The following is a 19,789-nucleotide window of genomic DNA, read 5'->3' on the forward strand; positions in this document are numbered from 1 at the left end:
CGACACAGGAAGTAGGTGAGTAGTGAGATGTAATGACAGGAGCGCACATTATACGCTCCTGTCATCTCTGCTGCTGGGGGGGGGGGGACACACCATGGCTGTGATCCGCACTAGGATATGTCTCCTATTTTTTCACGGTGGGGGGGTCGCAATTTCAAGAACAATTTTACAGGACGTGTGAATGCAGCCTGGGGCCATGTTCAGACCTCGTAAGAGACCGGACATTCCGTGACCCGGCCGGTCTCAGAAAAGATCATGCCGGTCGGTTCTGCAGTATCGGCCGGATAATCTTTAGCGCCACAGAATTCTGATGCTGGCGCACATGCTCCATAGTGTTTTCTGTTTTCCATAGGGTTTTCTGCGGTTGCTATTCATTGAATAGCGGTCGCAGAAAACTGACGTGTTAGTTTCTTGCGGCACCGCTATGGATCCCGGCCGAAGTGTATACTATGTGTATACACTCTGGCCAGGATTCCATAGATGGCAATGTAACGTATATTTTCGTATTAATCACAGCCGTTGTTGCCGATACTTTTAAAAAAATATACGTAGTGTGAACATAGCCTTAAATTGGATAACTCCTTGAAAACGCTTGAAACTTGAACTATATATGTGTGTGGTCCTATACCATCTTACAGCTGACCTAGTTTGTATAGATTGCCTTCCTACAGTAGATTTTATTTCTTTTAAGCTATGTTGTAAAATGAAGGTTCTACTGACCTGCTGTGTCATTGGAACACTTCCGCTTATAAAGTCACAGATTCTGAAGAAAATGACTTCATGTTACACAATGGCTAAGTTATTTTATATACAAACATAGGGGGAGATTTATCAAACATGATGTAAAGTGAAACAGGCTCAGTCGCCCCTAGCAACCAATCAGATTCCAGCTTTCATTTTCCAAGGAGTCTGTGAGGAATGAAAGGTGGAATCTGATTGGTTGCTAGGGGTGACTGAGCCAGTTTCACTTTACAGCATGTTTGATAAATCTCCCCCATAGGGTCAAAATTTATATGTTTTTATGCTGTCTTGGTTGGAAATGAGGGGTTTTGGTGAAAGCAGGGGACATAAAATCGGGTTTTACACAATATGTCACTATATGATGGGAACGTTTGTGTATATGCAAAAGCTTTGAGAGTTCTCCCAGACTGGGAATGATGGGGTTAATAATGCTACATTCCATCCAAAAGAATGACAGAAGCCTCAGGTCTGTAACCTGAGCCCCATGGCCGGAGTCAGGAGCTGCACTTCCAAAACTTTAGTCTTCACTTTTTTTTTTTCTTCCAGGAAGAATAGAAAGACATCAATTGGATGAAAGGCTGAGTCACAGTATGGTGGGAGCCAATGGGGGAAGACTTTACATGTTACACAGATTGCTGCTTTCTGAAGTATCTGGTGTGTATTTCTGCAGAGTGCCACGTGTATTGTAAGAGTGCTGAGAAGAGAGGCCATGACAATGCCCTCCTGCCCTCAGCTCATTCTGCTGCTGCTGCAGATCCTCAGTCTCTTCTATGGTGGCATCCACTGTGAAAGTGAAGAAGAGAAGATTAAATTGGAAGTGACGTACGTTCCCAGCGTTTGCACACAAAAGAGCAGAAGAGGCGATCTGGTGAATGCACATTATGACGGCTACTTAGCTAAGGATCTCTCAAAATTTTACTGCAGGTAAGAGGCTGACAACAAGATGGATCCAAATAACAATCACTGATACATTTGGAATACCATGGACTGTAGTGTTTGGGTATGATTATTTCTAATATTGTGCTATACAGGTCTCCCAGCGTTCACCAGCGTTGTTATATTGCAGCGTGCAACGTGTAATGTGATGCACAAATCTGCAACGTATTCATAATCCAAGAGGTTACATCAGATAGTATAGGAAGGACCATTGCTGTGAGTCCTTTTGCTGTCTACCACCAGTGACGTTTAGTGCTGCTTCTTATACATTTTCTTTGGTCTATACATAGAGTTAGGGTACTATTACACGGGCTGATGGGGGGCCTGATAATAACTGTAAGCAAGCACCGATCTGCTAAATTGGCGCTCTTTTACTGGGCCTATTCCACAGCCTGATTATCGTTTAACAAGGGCTGCATGGACATTATTACCGATGTCCTTGCAGCCCTTGCTAAACTTTATACATTACCTATCCAGGCTGCAGGGCTCCTCTTGCAGTCTTTTTCTCCCCGGGTCCCGCGCGCTCCAGCTTCAGAGCGGCCTGTCTCATCTGACAGGCGGCTCAGCCAATCACTCTCAGCTGACAGGCCGCTCAGCCAATCACTGGCAGCGGCGGGACCCGGGTAGAAAAAAAACGCAAGAGGATCCCTGGAGCGTGGATAGGTAATGTAAATTGCTAGCCGCCAGCCGCACACCGCTATTGCACGTAGTGATGCGCTGTCGGCGCCCGAAAATTATAGGTTCAAACCTATATCAACGATCAGCCGATGATCGTTGTATTTATTACACGGAGCGATAATCGGCCAAATCTGACAGGTCGGCACTCACTTGCTCTGAGATATCGGGCCATGTAATATGGCTCTAACTAAAGATTAGGGAAGTATAAAGGAAAAGCCCTTCACTTATGTTTTTTGAATATCTCTCTTAGGCTAGATTCACACATGACAGATCCGCAGTGGATTTCCAGCTGGAAATTCGCAGCAAAATCCACTGTGGATCCGTTGCCTTGTATTTTTTATGAGTGTACATATTAGAAGCATGATTGAGATCCCGCTACGAGTATGTAAGTTAACCCCTCCCTCACGTGCCAGCCGGAGCATACTGTACCTGCTCTCTGCTCCGGCTTGCTTTGGGGGTTCCTGGCTGGACGTCCCGCTCAGCCAATCAGTGCTTTATACAGTGACTTTATACTGGTAGAAACCCATTCTACACAGACTCTGCACATCGTACAAAGGATAACAGTGCTTTTATATCCAGAGACTTACAAGGGAGTGTCTTCTCTGATCAGTCACTCACTTTTCTCTTTCTTTTCCATCCTGACTGGCCATAAAAGAATCTGCCAGAGAATCATTTTAGGTTCCCTGTCCCAGCATATTCTTGACCTTTATAAAAACTCCCCATCTGTGTTGTCCCACATATTAATAGCGTCCACCTTTTACTCCCCCAGAGCATTTCGCATTAAGCCCCCGTATAGTAGTTAGGCCTATTTTTTTTGGTCCCATATATTAGTTAGGCTTACCACTGTGATCCATATATTATGAGGGTTCCCAATTCTGTCAACAAATTCAAAGGGCTAAAGGAGGCACTTGGTGGCTGAATGGGCCACATCAGGAGCAGGAGGTCCCCAACACATGTCTAGGTTCTCTGGGTGCTGATAGCCTTGTGTCTATAGAGCACTTAGAGGAGATCCAAAACAGGCACACAATCAGACTTAAAGGAGAAGTCCGGCGAAAATTTTTATTAAAGTATTGTATTGCCCCCAAAAGTTATACAAATCACCAATATACACTTATTACGGGAAATGCTTATAAAGGCTTCACTTCCTGGATAACATGGTGATGTCACTTCCTGGATAACATGGTGATGTCACGACCCGACTCCCAGAGCTGTGCGGGCTGTGGCTTCTGGAGAGGATGATGGCAGAGGGATGCTCAGTGTCCCTCCAGTGCCCTGTGTCCCTCAGTGTCCCCCTGCCATCATCCTCTCCAGCAGCCACAACCCGCACAGCTCTGGGAGTCGGGTTGTGACATCACCATGTTATCCAGGAAGTGACATCACCATGTTATCCAGGAAGTGACATCACCATGTTATCCAGGAAAGGACATCACCATGTTATCCAGGAAGTGACATCACCATGTTATCCAGGAAGGGACATCACCATGTTATTCAGGAAGTGACATCACCATGTTATCCAGGAAGTGAAGCCTTGATACAGTAGTAAGTGCAGGAAAAAAAGCACTTTATAAGCATTTCCTGTAATAAGTGTATATTGGTGATTTGTAAAACTTTTGGGGAGCAATACAATACTGTAATACAATTTTTTACCAGACTTCTCCTTTAACTTTAAATAATAACTTGTCTAGGGGTACAAACTCACTGGGCAGAGCGAGTTTCTCGCAGCGAATTTGCAGCGAGGCCCACTGCAGATTCCTGCTCTGTGCACATAAGGGCAGACAGTGGGATGTCCGCAGCGTGTCAGCAGCCTGCCCCGTTAACCCCCCCCGGCCGCCGGAGCGTATAATTCGCCTGGTCCCTGCTCCGGCTTGCTTCGGGGCTCCTGGTGTCTTCACTTCCCGCTCGGCCAATCAGTGTGCTGCAGCGGGGCAGCGCACTGATTGGCTGAGCAGGATGTTCCGGGAACCCCCAAAGCAAGGCGGAGCTGGGACCAGGTGAAGTATATGCTCGGGGGGGTTAACCGGGCCGGCTGCTGACACACTCGCAATGGGATGTCCATCCTGCTGCAAGTTTGTCTGCCCATAGAATGCACAGGGCAGGGATCCGCAGCGGGTCTCGCTGCAAATACGCCCAGTGATAAGTGTATATTGGTGATTTGTATTTTGAATTGGGCCAGTTTTTGTTTGTCCGTATTACAGCTGCAAGTCCCAGCCAGACTATGGTTTTGATGTCCCGACCTGACAGCTGTCAGTTCAGGTCAGCAGACCCCTGGTAGGATTGTGACTTGTAGCTGTAATAATGCGCAAAAATTTGTCCATATTACACTGACTCAGACACTGGAGAGTTGAAATGGCATGTAATATAACATAGTATATCACATTTTAGAGTCTATAGTTACACATGCCAGTAATAACTACACTCAGTTTAAAGGGGTAGTGCGGCGCTCAGAAATTATTCACAGAATAACACACATTACAAAGTTATACAACTTTGTAATGTATGTTATGTCTGTGAATGGCCCCCTTCCCCGTGTCCCACCACCCCCACCCGTGTACCCGAAAGTGTGGTGCGCTATACATACCTGTCACGTGCCGACACCAGTCTTCTATCTTCATTCAGCGACGTCTACTTAGGGCGGACGGCGAACAGCTCCGACTGTTCCGAATGCCGTCCGCCCTCTGCAGCGTCATCCGATGCTCAGCCGCGATTTGCTGAGCATAACTGCTCAGCCAATCGCGGCTGAGCACAGTTGTGACGCGTCGGAGGGGGCATGGGCGGCAGCGACTCGGCCGCCCGTCCGAAGATGACGTTTGGCACAAGATGGCGGACGGCCCTTGACACGGATCAGGTAATGTATAATGCACCACACTTCCGGGTACACGGGTGGGGGTGGGGGGACACGGGGAACGGGGCGATTCACAGACATAACATACATTACAAAGTTGTATAACTTTGTAATATGTGTTATTCTGTGAATAATTTCTGAGCGCCGCACTACCCCTTTAAAGGGAAGAACCAGACTTTTTGGTGCGGTATAATTTATAATTTTTATGATTCATCTTCGGTGTTCAGAGTCGTCTATATATACCGTTCTCTGTCCATGACGAGGTTGCGTGGACCATATGTAGAGGCTGCAGGAAGCTGCAGGCAATTGTCATTTCCTCGTAGTGCATTTCCACTTTAACCGAGGTGTCAGCAAACAAGAAGTTCACTTAAAGCAGTTACGGAATATCTGAAGAGAATCTCAGAAAACATTTTCACAGTCATTGGCTACTTACCTGGCTCCTTTGCCAACTCACATCTAATCATCATCCTGCACTTTGTCCTCGCCAGGCAGACTAGGCCTCCTACAAGATCAGCCCACTCATCCCCTGCTGCTCTTGTCATTCTGATTATCCAGATGGCTGCCTTTCTTTCCAGTGCCAATCCACCTCACTTTAGGATGCACATGGGGATGAAGGAAGCGGAAATATTCCTGTACAATACAGAGAAACAAACAACCAATTGTTGCAAATTTGTCCCTCTAAAAAAATGCTTTCTGATCAACAAATATGGGGGCGTATGTAGTTTCTATAGCTCAGTAGTACGGAGCACATGGGACCGTGCGTGCTGTCATAAAGTGTCTTTTATACAGCACAGCTCAACCTAAGGCAGGTACAATATATTTGGCAGGTCTTTTGCATCCATCACTGTCCTTAAAGGGGTATTTCAGCTTTCTTTCAAATCAACTGGTGTCAGTAAGTACCAGACATTTGTAATTTACTTCTATTTAAAAATCTCCAGTGTTCCAGTACTTATCAGCTGCTGTATGCCCTGCAGGAAGCAGTGTATTCCCTGCTGCCACCTCTGGTCATGTCAGGAACTGTCCAGGACAGCAGCAATTCACCATAGAAAACCTCTCCTGCTCTCCAGACTGGAAAGAATAGACCACTTCCTGCAGGACATACAGCAGCTCATAAGTACTGGGAAAAGATTTAACAAATTACAAATCTCTGTTACTTTCTGGCACCAGTTGATTTCAAAGATTTTTTTTGTTGTGAACTACCCCTTTAAAGTCTCCATACACCTTGTACTTTTGTCAGCAATAGGTCACTGCCTGGCCACTTTGTTCTGGGAGAGATAAGTTGCAGCCAGAGCTCTCTGGCTGCAGCTTAACCCTCTCCTCCCCGTAGAGAACACAGGATCTCTTGGCCATGCCGAACGTTCCTGTGTATAGGAAGGGGGGGGGAGATAACTGAAGGAGAGCTTTACTGAAAGTGAGATGCCATAGTGGAACCCAGTTGATCACCCCAGTAGATTTTAAGTCAAAGAGATCTGTCTGGCCCCAGTGGTTTTCGTTGTTCAGCAGTAGATGTAGAGCAATGTGTGGTAATTTTAGAGCGTAAACGTGGTGCTACACATTATTTCATAAGGCAAATATTATTTTGTTACCTGGCAATTTGACAGATCTGTTTGCCGCTTAGAACTGCAGACACTATTGAGTATAAACAGGGTATAAAAGCAAACGGTACTCTTTTTTTTTCAGGAGCTGATGGTGGTCGTCAAACTCAAATATAATTAGCTAAACGTCAAGGAGGCAGGGCTAAGATGCTCAAGTGCCACAACATGACATGCCTCCTCACTTGCCTTCACCTTGAAGCCCCTTCTTATTTGACATAGAGTCCTGTATAATACTCAAGAAGGGGCTGGGAAGTGAGGAGGAGTACCAGGCTGTGGCATTTGAGCGGGTTGGCTTGGCACCTTGCCAGTTGGCTAAAAAATCCAATATTTTGACCAGTTGGGGTCCCAATAATGAGGCCCTCACTGATCAAAAGATATAGTCAGCTCGCTGTTATAGATATTGCACCAGCTCGCCATTCAATGGGTCTCATTTGATCAGACGGGCTCCATTATAAGTTTATGGAACATTGAATGAGTCTAATTTACAGTTGATTCGGAAAGCGATGTGTGACGTTTCACATTTCTGCATGAGGAATCAAAAGTTTTGCTAAATGACAGTAACGCTTTAAAGTCAGGAAAATGCAGATGTTGATTTCCTTTTTTTGCCCTGCACTGTGGATGTTTACACAGTACTAGGGCTGAGCGATTAATCTTGAAAAACCAAAACGGATATGGATGCAGTTGTTTTTTTTTTTTTCAGTTCAGTTTTTAAACGATTAGCTTGGCAGGACCTGGAAGTTGATCACACAGCACAGAGCACAGGTCCTGGAAGTATTCCCCTCTCATCATTTACTACTGTTCAGGGGGGTGCTTATATCAGGACCTGTGGCCTGTGCTGCCTGATCTATCCCCAGGAGATTTGAGGAGCCCAGTAAGGTGTAACTACCTCCATAGAAGCCGGGTCCCTGTGCATCGGGGAAGGGGGGGGGGGGGTAATGCAGAGAGCAGCAGAGCAGAGAATTTTCCCCCGTAAATGGGGGATTGTCTTTTTGAGTATTCTGGGTGCAGCAGGTGGAATCTCTGTCGGAGCACATGTACGGGAAAGTGTGGCCGTGGATCCCGCGACTGAGTAGTTTTTGGCAGGCTGTGGTGCACTTCCTCAGTGTTTCTGTTCACAACCAGAGTGCGGCCTAGAGCACAAAGCTCCTTGAGAGGCCCATCCCTGAGCCCTAGGCCCACAGTGTACCTCCCCGCATGCCACAGGCCTGGCTGGGCCATGCAGGGTTGCATTCCTGCACCCTCCTACCACTACAACCCTAATCTACTATTGCTCCTCTTTTCAAGTACTATACCTCTACTACTATTACACCCCTGATCTGCTATACTTCCTAGTTTTAGTGCGTAACCAAGAAAACACTATATGAAATAAAAATTCAGCAGTTTGGCACATGAAATGGGTGCGACTTGCAAAATGGATGTGGTTTATAAAAGGGGTGTGACCCAATAATAGTTCAATACTCGTAATGGAGGTTACATGTTACAATTAATTGAGATGTTGATTTAGGCCATAATCACCCGGCCCTACAGTGCACTCTATAAGAGACATGAACAGTGTGTGGTTTTTGTTTCGTTAGGTTGTGTTTGTCTATAATTAGAGAGTTAGAGTTTTGTTTGATTTGTTTTCTTTTAAATCTTACAATAAAGTGAGGTCCTGCAGCCTACTTGTGTGCCCCTCTACCACACAATACGACTGTCCTGGGGAGAATCAGCAACTATACAAATAATGGGGCTGTATTGTGTTATGATTTTAATTTTGGCCTTTTTTTAATTTATTGAAATATCTGTTTATATATTTATGTGTTTAGCCGTACAGAAAAAGATGGACACCCCAAGTGGTTTGTACTCGGAGTCGGACAAGTGATCAAGGGACTTGATATATCATTGCTGGATATGTGTGCTGGAGAAAAAAGAAAAGTCATCATTCCACCTTCTTTAGCCTATGGAGAGAAGGGCTATGGTAAAGGAAGACTTTTTTTTATACCTTTTTTTTTTTACCATGACTAGAGCATGCGCGGGTCCGTCCGAACCCAAGAGTGTGGCATTTAAATACCAGTGGCTGCAGAAATTGGATGCAGCCCTAAGGCTGCCTGGAAAACATGGATACAGCCATAGGCCATAGGCTGTATCCATGTTTTCCTGAGCACCTTAGAGCTGTATCCAACTTCTGCAGCCACTGGTAATCAAATTCTGCACGTTTGGGTTCGGAAGGACCCGCGCATGCTCAAGGTTCAATCTGCAATAAACTGTACTCATCTTCCAAATGGGTAGTAGGCAATAACAATTGTCTTATGGCTCCAACACTTGGCTCCCTTATAATATTGGGCTTTTTAAAGCTGTTGAACATCATTCGAAAATCATGGTGGCTTCTTCCTAAAACAGCACCACATGTGTTCAAAGGTTGTGTATGGTATTGCAACTTAGGCACATTCATTTTAACCCTTTCATGACCTGGGATCATTGATGCCTCAATGCCCAGGTTGTGTTTGGACGTCAGCTTATGGGATCATACACCGGACACCGGCAGAGAATTTTCCCGCTGTAGAGGGAGAATTCTCTGTCAGGAGCTCTATAGATGCTTCCGTCGTGCTGACTAGAGATGAGCGAACTGTTTGGACTTTTGGTCCAAAAGTAGTTTGCTCTCTCGCCATGCCTGTGATCCCGGCCGCATAGTTGCGCTCCCGGGAATATACGGCCAGTATATTCCAGGGAATCGATGTTGAAATCCCTGGAATATCCTGGCCGCATATTCGCAGGATCGCAACTATGCGGCCAGGATCACAGGCATGACGAGAGAGCACCGGTCCGCTCATCTCTAGTGCTGACTGCAGTATCTATAGGGTTAACTCTCAGCACCGGAGCATGGCTCTGGAGCTGTGCCTGTGTCATCCACAGTGGGTCCCGGCTATCAGTATGCATAGAAAAAAAGCGCTGCGGAATCTTTTGGCGCTATACAAATAAATATATTATTATTATTATCAGTGATAGCCAGGGACCTGCCGCAACTCTCAGCACCAGAGCTGCGCTACGGTGCTAAGAGTTAACCCAGATGCTGCGGTCGTGCTGACCGCAGTATCTATAAGGCTCCTGACAGAGAATTCTCCCTCTACAGAGGGAGAATTCTCTGCCGGTGTCCGTCCTGGATCGTTAATTAAAGTCGCTGCAGCATCAGGCAGCATCAGGGACGGTAATTAGCTGTGGAGCTGCGGGAGGCGGTTAATAGAGTTAAACTGCAATACCACAAACAACTGTTTTCTGGTATGTTTTCTGGACAGGTCTGTTTTGGCTTAAATCCACATGTACTAAGGGACCTATTACACGGAGCGATAATCTGCTTAATCAGGCTGATTCGTCAGATTATCGGTTCATGTAATAAAGCCAACGACCAGTCGATCATTTTATCCTGCCTAAAAGTCATAGGCCGTCGGACGCACACCGCAGATATTTAGACCCTGGCATTTTATGAATAGTTACCATCTCACTAAAGGGACCATTTTAGGTAGGCCAGTGATAATTCTTTGTTTCCTTATGTCAGCAGGGTACTAGGTGTTACTTGTGTAACTAACATATTCTGTTATGCATGGAGTAAGTAACCTATGTATGCTATGCCTGAAATAAATCTGTTCTTCCTCTACAGTAGGCACCTTTATCCTACACTTCAGTGTAGCACTGCATGCTGGGAGAGCTGGCTGGCTAACCCTATAAAAGAAAATGCATGTAACTGTAAGTGTCTGTCTATGTGTTATTCAGTGACATGTATGCTATGCCCACTTTGCTTTCCTGCTTTTTTTATCAATGCCTTAGTATTTGTCTGTACCTTAAAGTGAATCTGCCAGCTCTATATCATGCTCAGCGCTGCAGACAGGGGGACAAGACTATCTGTTTCTTAGCTGAGGATCTTCTGCCTTTGACACAGTCGACCATTCTCTCCTCCTACAAACTCATCCCTTGGCGTCACTAGCTTAGCCCTCTCCTGGATCTCCTCTTACCTCTCCAACCACAGCTATATCTTCCTTCTTCTTCTCCCACTTTCTAAAACTTAACATGGACTAACCAGAACTAATCATCTTTCCCCCATCTTGCTCCACCCTGCCATCTAATCTGTCAGTCACCATCATTGGCTGCACTCTGTCCCCTGTCCCCCAAGTCTGGTGCCTTGGGGTCCCCTTTGACTCTTCCCTGTCTTTTCAACCACATATTCAGGCCCTGACCACCTCCGGCCGCCTTCACCTCAAAAACATTTCCAGAATCCGCTCTTTTCTCACCCCTCATTCCACAAAACTGCTTGTACATGCTCTCATTATGTCTCGATTGGACTACATCCTCCTTTTTGGTCTCCCATCCAGTCTATCCTTAGCTCTGCTGCCCGCATAATCCACCTTTCTCGCTTTGCTTCTGCCTCTCCCCTCTGCCAATTCCTTCACTGACTCCCCCTGCCCAACGTATTCATTTTAAATTGTTGACCATGACATACAAGGCCATCCACTACCGTCCCTTACACAACCTTCGATCCTCCAGTGACCTCCTTTTGTGCTCCCCCTTGTTCGTACCTCACACAACCGCCTCCATAACTTTGCCCGAGCCTCCCCCATACTCTGGAACTCACTACCCCGACACATCTGTCTCTCATCCACCATCAAGACCTTCAAAAGTAACCTGAAAACCCATCTCTTCAAACTAGGCTACAACCTACAATAACTCTGCATCACACTTTACTGGCTGCACTTTACCTCCTGTTTCTCTCCCATTACCTTTATAGATTGTAAGCTCTCGCGGGCAGGGTCCTCTCTCCCGATGTAGCAGTCTGCCATTTACCTTAAATGTATTTTGATCTTGTAATGCTCCTGTTTGTTAACCCTATCGCTTATATAGCGTTTTGGAATTAAGGGTGCTTTATAAATAAATAAATAATAATAATAATGAGGACTGTTTGCAAATTTTCTAAAAAATGAGTTTTTACTTGTAAGTTCAAAGAGTAATAGAAGTGATGCTGAGCTGCAGCATGCTTGCCTCCTCCCTCCCCACCACGTCCTGTATTGCATGATTGATGTACAAGGCTCAATGATGAAAGCCAAGCCCTGTACAGGGAAGGGTGGGGAAGAGAGAAGGCATACATGCTGCAGCATGGCGTTACTTTTGTGAGTTTAGAACATGATTTTAGAAATTGACTAAGAGACCGGTGTCATTTGTTTTTTGTCCCTATCTGCCCATATCTGAAGCTCTGAACATAATAGAGAGGGGGTTCTGAAATTATGTAAACAAAGCTTATTCATTGGATACTGAAAAGTTATGGAGTTTGTCTCATCTCAACAACCCTTGGCACTAAGTTTTTTTCACTGGGTATGTTACATTCTGCTATACCTTTTCCTGCTATACCTCATCCTGCGACCCCTTCTCTATGATGTCCATAGACACATGCCACGGCCATTGGTTCCCAAAACTCTGTGAGGATGGAATCTTTCATTATACAATGTACAAGCTTTTATGTATACTGTCTGTATCTGGACTCTTCTTCTCTAAAGCGCTTGGTACTGAAGTGAAGCATGAAAAGAACTGCCTGTATTATGTATTAGGAAACACTGGATCTATATCAACAGTGACAATAAAATATATTTTTAGCTTTGGATATTTGTTGTTCATAATGGCAGGTGTGTGAGATTACACCCCCGTATCTGCTGCCATGCCATATGGTAAACGAACAATATACTTACAGCCTTTCATCCAGACAGCACAAAGCTCTAAAATCTAACAAATCCTCACGATGGGAAGCTGCACCCATGTGACTGGACGTTACTACTGATGCATCAAAGTGCAGACGACAAGGGCCAGAGGGTCCTGCAGTAAAATGGGAAGAATTCTGCTTCGACGTTTTATTATTATAGTATACACATCTAGTTGATTTTTATCATTTTGGAATCTTACATTTTGTATATTTCATGTTTCAACTAAATATTTTCCATTTTCTCTTAACAAGACAAAATTCCACCTAATGCTACTCTCATCTTTGAGATTGAGCTATTGGGAATAAGCAAAGGGCCGCGGAGCGTGGAGGCGTTTCAACAAATCGATTTGGACAATGACAAATTCCTCTCCAAAGACGAGGTACATTATGTCAGTGCCTGTTACTAGTGTGTGAAACTGAATATTACTGTCCAGGAATTGTTATAAGCCTGAATTATTTCATTTTTTTCCTGTTATTTTAAGGTAGCATACTATAGTCATGGGCGTAGCTACCATAGAGGCAGGGTAGGCAGTTGCTATGGGGTCCGTGAAGGAGGGGGGCCCGGAGGGGAAGGTAAGAGCGTGTGTCCTTCTGCTTAACCACTTATGTATTGCAGCGTGTAAGCGACCCAATGTTTACTTACATGCTGCAACACAAAAAAAGGGTTAACAAGCAGAAGACTGAGATCCCTGTTTCACTGCTCTGATAACCCCTGACCTCTGTTCTCCAGTTGGCAATCAAGTAGGAAAGGAAAATGTGCAGAGCTCCTTGCAGAGGTCAGGGGTTATCAGTGCACGAGCAGTAAAGCAGATATATATAATTATATACACACAGTGCTTTGTGTTGTGCTTAGGGGAGGGGGGCCCCTTAAAATTTTTTGCTATGGGGCCCCGTGAATCCTAGCTACGCCCCTGACTATAGTGTTTATAGAACACCATTCTACTTCATGTATAATGGATTTTTTTTTTAGCTGTATAAATCTTCCACCTGGCAAATACGTGATTTGATGTGAATTTACAGTCTATAGGGAATAGATCCCAGAGGCCAGGAAAAAGAGTAAGTAGCACTATAGACATGTCAGATGAAGACAGTGTTACTGTCACTTTAAAAAAAGGAATAAGGATATTTAAAAAGAGACTACAGCCAGTAGTGGACTATAACAGGGGCGTTTCGGGCGGCAGCCCGGGGCCCTGAGCTCCTGGGGGGTCCATGACCACCCAAAAAGACTTTCAGTGGTGTACTGTCTCCTGGCTACACTTCCACCATGATTTGCAAAAAATCATAGTTTTTTTTAATGGCAATTTTGCACAAATCAGGACATTATGACATTATCTGTCCTGTACTATGAACGCCAGGCTAGTGCTGCCATAGTTACAGTGGGGTGGGGGGGCCCAGGCTTGGTGAACAGCCCGGGGCCTAAGTTAAAGTTAATCCGCCCCTGACTACGGCACGTAAAAACCTTTCATATAATACATAATAAACATCTTATTCTTACCTCTCTGCACTCCCCTGGTGTCCTCCTGCAGTGTCTCCAGTTCCCCTGCTAACTGCGGCTACTTCCACTTCCACAGACAAACTCTTCCCTGCATTGAGAACCACTGGCCACAACGCTATCCCGTTTCAGTCAGTGATTGGCTGAGCAAGCTGTCACTGCCAAGATATGGCAGTGGCACGAGTAGTGGTAGCTGCAGTCAGCAGGGGATGCGGAAACACTGGAGGGGAGCATGGAGAGGTGCATAAAATGTTTGTGTTTTATATAAGGGCAGTAACAAATAGAAGGTGCCACATAAAGCCTTTAAGTGGCTGTTTGACAACACCCTTTGGGGTATCTTTTCCCTCAAGTAAGTGTTTGAATGAAGCCTTAGGGTCCTATTCCACAGAGAGATAATTAGCCGATTATCTCCATGGAATAGAGACAACGATCAGCCGATCGTGTCATCGGCTGATCATTTATTTAGGTTCAAACCTAAAATCACCGGGCACTGACCGAGCATCGCTCCGTGGAATAGCAATGCACGGTGGGCAACTGACGATTCCACAAGCACCATACTTTACCTAAGCATGTTGCAGGTCTTCTCCTGCCCTCCTTCCTCTCGGCCCCGCGCGCAGCAGCAGCTTCGGTGCTGCCTGTCTTAGCTGACAGACTGCTCAGCCAATCACTGGCCAGGACCATCACGGCCAGTGATTGGCTGAGCGGTCTGTCAGCTCAGACAGGCAGCACCGAAGCTGCTGCTACGCGCGGGACCAGGAGCAAGAAGGAATGCAGGAGAAGCCTTGCAACATGGTTAGGTAAAGTAAGGTGTAACAAGGGCTACAAGTCGGATCAAACACAAAGCCACACAGTAAAATACTGGTTGTGGGGCTCTCTAGGCCAGGTTCTAAGTATTTGGGATAGGTAAATTTTCATTAGTTCTTGCAGGATTGGATAATGTTGCATAAATTCAGGGAGGAATTCCAGAAGCACAAGAGAAGTTTTGTATATGAGAGTATAAAGAGGTTGACTAAAGTGGTGGAGCAGAGGTTGGAATTTGTGAGTAAGAGAAAAATTACTGTGTAATAAAGTTGAATTTATCTAACCTTGATAGTATAAAGTGAGAATTCTGAATAGAATTCTTTGTTTGGGCAGCTACTGGGAGGGGTGTGTTAAAAATAAGTGAGAGATGTTAAAAGGGTATTCCACTGAAACATAACTTTTCATATGTTGCTGCCCATGGTGAGACTAACATATCATTCCATACTTGTTATTAGCTATTCTGTCTCCTTCTCCCAGTTCTGAGCTGCTGCTTTCTGCTGAAGACACAAGAAACTGTGTGTGAGCTTTTCTCTGTCTCCCCCTCTCCCCCCTCCCCTCCAAGAAGGCTGATGTAAACAAGTCCCTGGCAGGCTTTATCTTCAACTTTGTAGCTTCTTTGTAATGCTGGGAGGGGGGTTAATCTGAGGTCAAGTTGCTGATGAACTAATTGTGATTATCCCTCCTGGCATTACAAAGTTGGTACAAAGTTACAGATAGGGACTTGTTTACATCAGCTGTCTCAGAGGGAGGGGGGAGGAGGCAGAGACAGAGAGAAAAGCTTACACACAGATTTTTGTGTCTTCAGCAGAAAGCAGTAGATCAGAACTGGAGGAAGGAGACTCAATAATAACAATATGGAATGAATTGTTAGTCTCACCATGGGCAGCAACATATGAAAAGTTATATTTGAGTTGAATACATTAGATATGTCATCTAAGACCACTGGGAACAGTGAAATCTAGTAGCCTCCTGTCTCCTTGGGTTTGGCATGTTGCATTTTAACTGCCCAATTCCTTTGTTCTTAAAGAGAACCAATCATGGATGATAATCAAAAATTTTTTTTTCCCTAATTAGATGTATTTCATTATTTTATTAATATTTGTAAATATAATTGATTATTTTTTTGGTTGCGTTTTTAAAATATTTACTTTTTACTTTCCTGTCTCGCGCCGGCTCTTTTTAAAAGAGCCGGCGCGAGACAGGAAGCTCCCGTCATGCAGAGCGGCAAGGCCGGGCGCCGCCATCTTAATGACGTCACTTGCGTTCCCACCGCTGGAACGCAAGAGACTAAATCAAGATGGCGGCGCCCGACCATGCTACAGCGGACCAGAGGATCAGGTTAAGTATAAGATACAGACTGCAAAGGCAGTCTGTGTCTTCATAAATAGACAAAATGAAGATACAGACTGCCTTTGCAGTCTGTATCTTATACTTTACCTGATCCTCTTGTTCGGTGGAGGAAGGCCGGGCGCCGCCATCTTGATTACGTCACTTGCGTTCCAGCGGTGGAACGCAAGTAGCGTAATCAAGATGGCGGCACCGGCCTTACTGCACCGAACAAGAGGATCAGGTAAAGTATAAGATACAGACTGCAAAGGCAGTCTGTATCTTTATAAATAGACAAAATGAAGATACAGACTGCTTTTGCAGTCTGTATCTAATACTTTACCTGCTCCTTTGTTCCGGTGCAGTAATGGCGGCCGCCGCCATCTTTTTGACGTCACGCTGGAACGCACCGCTGGAACGCACGTGACGTTATCAAGATGGCGGCGGCCGGCATTACTGCACCGGAACAAAGGAGCAGGTAAAGTATTAGATACAGACTGCAAATGCAGTCTGTATCTTCATAAATAGACTTCGTAAAGATACAGACTGCCTTTGCAGTCTGTATCTTATACTTTACCTGCTCCTTTGTTCCGGTGCATTAATGCCGGCCGCCGCCATCTTGATGACGTCAATTGCGTTCCAGTGGTGCGTTCCAGCGTGACGTCATCAAGATGGCGGCGCCCGGCATTACTTCACAGAAGAGGCAGAATTAGGTAAAGAATAAGATACAGACTGCAAAGGCAGTCTGTATCTTCATAGATAGACTTAGGGCCCTATTCCACCGGACGATTATTGTTTGCATAATCGTTAACGATTAACGATCTCAAACGACCGCTATTGCGAAAGACCTGAAAACGTTCACTCATTTCCATGGAACGATAATCGTTACTTATGATCGTAATTGCGATCGTTTCTTCTTCCGTATTTCTTCGCTATTGCGTTCGTATCTATTGCGAACGACCGAACGATGTCTTATTCAATGCGAACGATTTGCGAACGTTTTGCGAACGAGCAACGATAAAAATAGGTCCAGGTCTTATAAAGCGATCAACGATTTCTCGTTCGGTCGTTAATCGTTACTGCATTTCAACCGAACGATTATCGTTTAGATTCGAACGATTTAACGATAATCTGAACGATAATCGTCCGGTGGAATAGGGCCCTTAGGGAGAGAGGACCTTTGATAATAGGGATAGTGAATTTTAGGTGATTGGTTCTCTTTAAAGGACAAGTGCCATGAAAAACTTTTTCCCAGTAATTGAAGCACATTACAAAGTTATATAACTATGTAATATGCTTCAATCACCTATCTGCCTCCTTTCCCTGTCTTTTCCCCCCTCCACCCCCCACCAGGAAGTGTCCTGACTCACACAGACCTAATTACTGTCGTCACTGTCACCAAGCTCTTCTCTCAGCTCCTTCTCCTGTTACACTAGCCTCCCCTGCCTTGTCAGGTGACTCAGCTTGCTCAGCTCCCATTGGCTGGACAACTGCAAGCCATCACTTGGACTGGGGAGGGGGGGCTGCTGTAACAGGACCTAGAGCAGCCCTCCTGCTGATGACTCATCCTCACAAGAAGGAGCTGCCTGATGACGGTGACGACAGTAATTAGGTCTGTGTGAGTCAGGACACTTCCTGGTGGGGGGTGGAGGGGGGAAAAGACAGGGATAGGTGATTGAATCATATTACAGAGTTATATAACTTTGTAATGTGCTTCAATTACTGGGAAAAAGGTTTTCATGGCACTTGTCCTTTAAAGTGGTTATCCATTGCTACAAAAACATGGCCACTTTCTTCCAGAGACAGCCCCACTCTTGTCTCCAGCTTGGGTGGGGTTTTGCTGCTCAGTTCCATTGAAGTGAATGGAGTTTAATTGCAAACCGCACCTGAACTGGAGACAAGAGTCGTGTTGTCATTGAAAGAAAGTGGCCACGTTTTTCTAGCACTGGATAACCCCTTTAAAGAAAAAATAACCTGCTATTAGGAGGTATTTGCTCCTCTCCCCATTCAGGACACATGTACACTCGGTGGGACTGAGCTTGCTTGTGTATGGGGGGGGGGGATCAGGAGAGACACCTATCTTCATTCTATCAACATCTGTCTTATGTGTATAGCAAGCTGTGAGCAGCTGTCAGTCTGTATATTGGTAGGCCACTGAAGAAGACATTGCAGTAGTTTAGCTGCAATATTATTTGTGTAGGTAAAATGAATTTGGTAATAATCTGTGTAATAAGGGATGCATATATATATATATATATATATATATATATATATATGTTTACAGAGCTTATTCCACTAGCTTTATTTTCATGCAGATAAGTCATTACTTAACAGAAGAGTTCAAGAGAGATGGGAAAAAGCGGGATCCTTCTGTGCACGGACGGATATTAACAGATATATTCCAGAAAAATGACCATGACAACGACGGCCTCATCTCAGCCCGGGAGTACAACGTTTACAGACACGATGAGTTATAATCCACGATTCCCTGTGTGTCCATAATAATCTATTCAGTGTGCTCCATCACAGAAGAATAACAGTAGAGAACAAGATAACATAAATCCGCAACCGTAATTATCTGCGCTTTTTTACATGTAGAATTTCGGTTGCGAATTTGTGTAAATCTGGACCAATGTGTCAATCCAGCCATAAGGTCCATTTCCATGTACACGTCTTTTTTCAAACCACTCCTGAGTATCGGATGGACTTACATGATATATGTGCCACCCTTTCCTTTTTCATAGTTACACATGTGTGCCCAATGTAAACTTTAGACAAGCGCTATTTACCTGGACCAATAACAAGAACGATCCTTTATGCACATACAGTATCTTACCAATTTTGACAAGAAATATTGGATTACAGCAATTATAGGTATGTGTAAACTGGTCTTAAAGGGAAACATCAGCTCTATATCATGCTAAGTAAGTTCCTTAATATGAGTTATTTTTATGGCTATGGTCACACATAGTATTTCCGTCAGTCTTTTTTTAAACCAAAACCTGGAGTGGGTTAAAAACATAGAAGCTGTGCCAATCTTTCCATTATAATTTTGCCCTGTCAGTTCCACTCCTTGTTTTGGTTAAAAAAAATACTGATCAAAAGACAGATGAAAATACTATGGGCAGGCGGGATTTCGAGCAGAGTCCGCAGGGTAGGTTCCACTCTGAATTTTCTCTGTTTTGCTTAGTGTGAACGGGCCCTTAAAGAGAAAACATTTCATTTATACATGGAGGGAATTCTAGCAGACATAGCCTGTAGTCAGCGGTTCACTGATAAGTCTCAGGCTGCAGTACACAGGACTGATGGATAATGCTGCACCGTGAACATGTCTTCAGATTCATGTTAAAAACGAAACATCTGTAATAAGTGATTGTTTTACAACCAAGGGTTAAATTAAAACAATACAGCTTATAATATTGTCTTATTGTGGAATTGTCTGAGACAGGATATGATGTTGTATCTGGTATTGTACAAATCTAGAGGTGATCCTAACACATTGTGCCCTACGGGAGATATTCTGCAGAGCAACTCTGAACTGTAGAGAATATATCAGACGCGGCACTCACCGGCAGGCTTCTCTTCCTTCTTTATTAAAGTTTGGACATTACACTTGCAGGTGACGGAGAACAGACATAGACATGTATTACAGCTATGGC

At 44.7% G+C, this 19,789-nt stretch overlaps 1 protein-coding gene across 1 annotated transcript; it reads left to right on the forward strand.

Moving 5' to 3' along the window:
* The first annotated feature begins 1,450 nt into the window (after positions 1–1,450).
* LOC138777661 (peptidyl-prolyl cis-trans isomerase FKBP7-like) lies at positions 1,451–18,971 on the forward strand. The gene is made up of 4 exons (XM_069956326.1): positions 1,451–1,665; positions 8,598–8,749; positions 12,764–12,891; positions 18,446–18,971. Exons 1-4 carry the CDS (start codon positions 1,451–1,453, stop codon positions 18,605–18,607), a joined length of 657 nt encoding a protein of 218 aa, XP_069812427.1. The 3' UTR covers positions 18,608–18,971.
* The last annotated feature ends 818 nt before the right edge of the window (positions 18,972–19,789 follow it).

The sequence above is a fragment of the Dendropsophus ebraccatus genome, unplaced genomic scaffold (genome assembly GCF_027789765.1).
Source record: "Dendropsophus ebraccatus isolate aDenEbr1 unplaced genomic scaffold, aDenEbr1.pat pat_scaffold_605_ctg1, whole genome shotgun sequence".
NCBI lineage: Eukaryota > Metazoa > Chordata > Amphibia > Anura > Hylidae > Dendropsophus > Dendropsophus ebraccatus.

What these genes read in the sequence shown, in the direction of transcription:
- LOC138777661 (XM_069956326.1), top strand. Translation starts at nt 1,451, where the DNA reads ATGACAATGCCCTCCTGCCCTCAGCTCATTCTGCTGCTGCTGCAGATC. An exon ending in CTATGGAGAGAAGGGCTATG is followed by an intron (nt 8,750 to 12,763) that starts GTAAAGGAAGAC and finishes TCTCTTAACAAG; the next exon opens with ACAAAATTCCACCTAATGCT. An exon ending in AATTCCTCTCCAAAGACGAG is followed by an intron (nt 12,892 to 18,445) that starts GTACATTATGTC and finishes ATTTTCATGCAG; the next exon opens with ATAAGTCATTACTTAACAGA.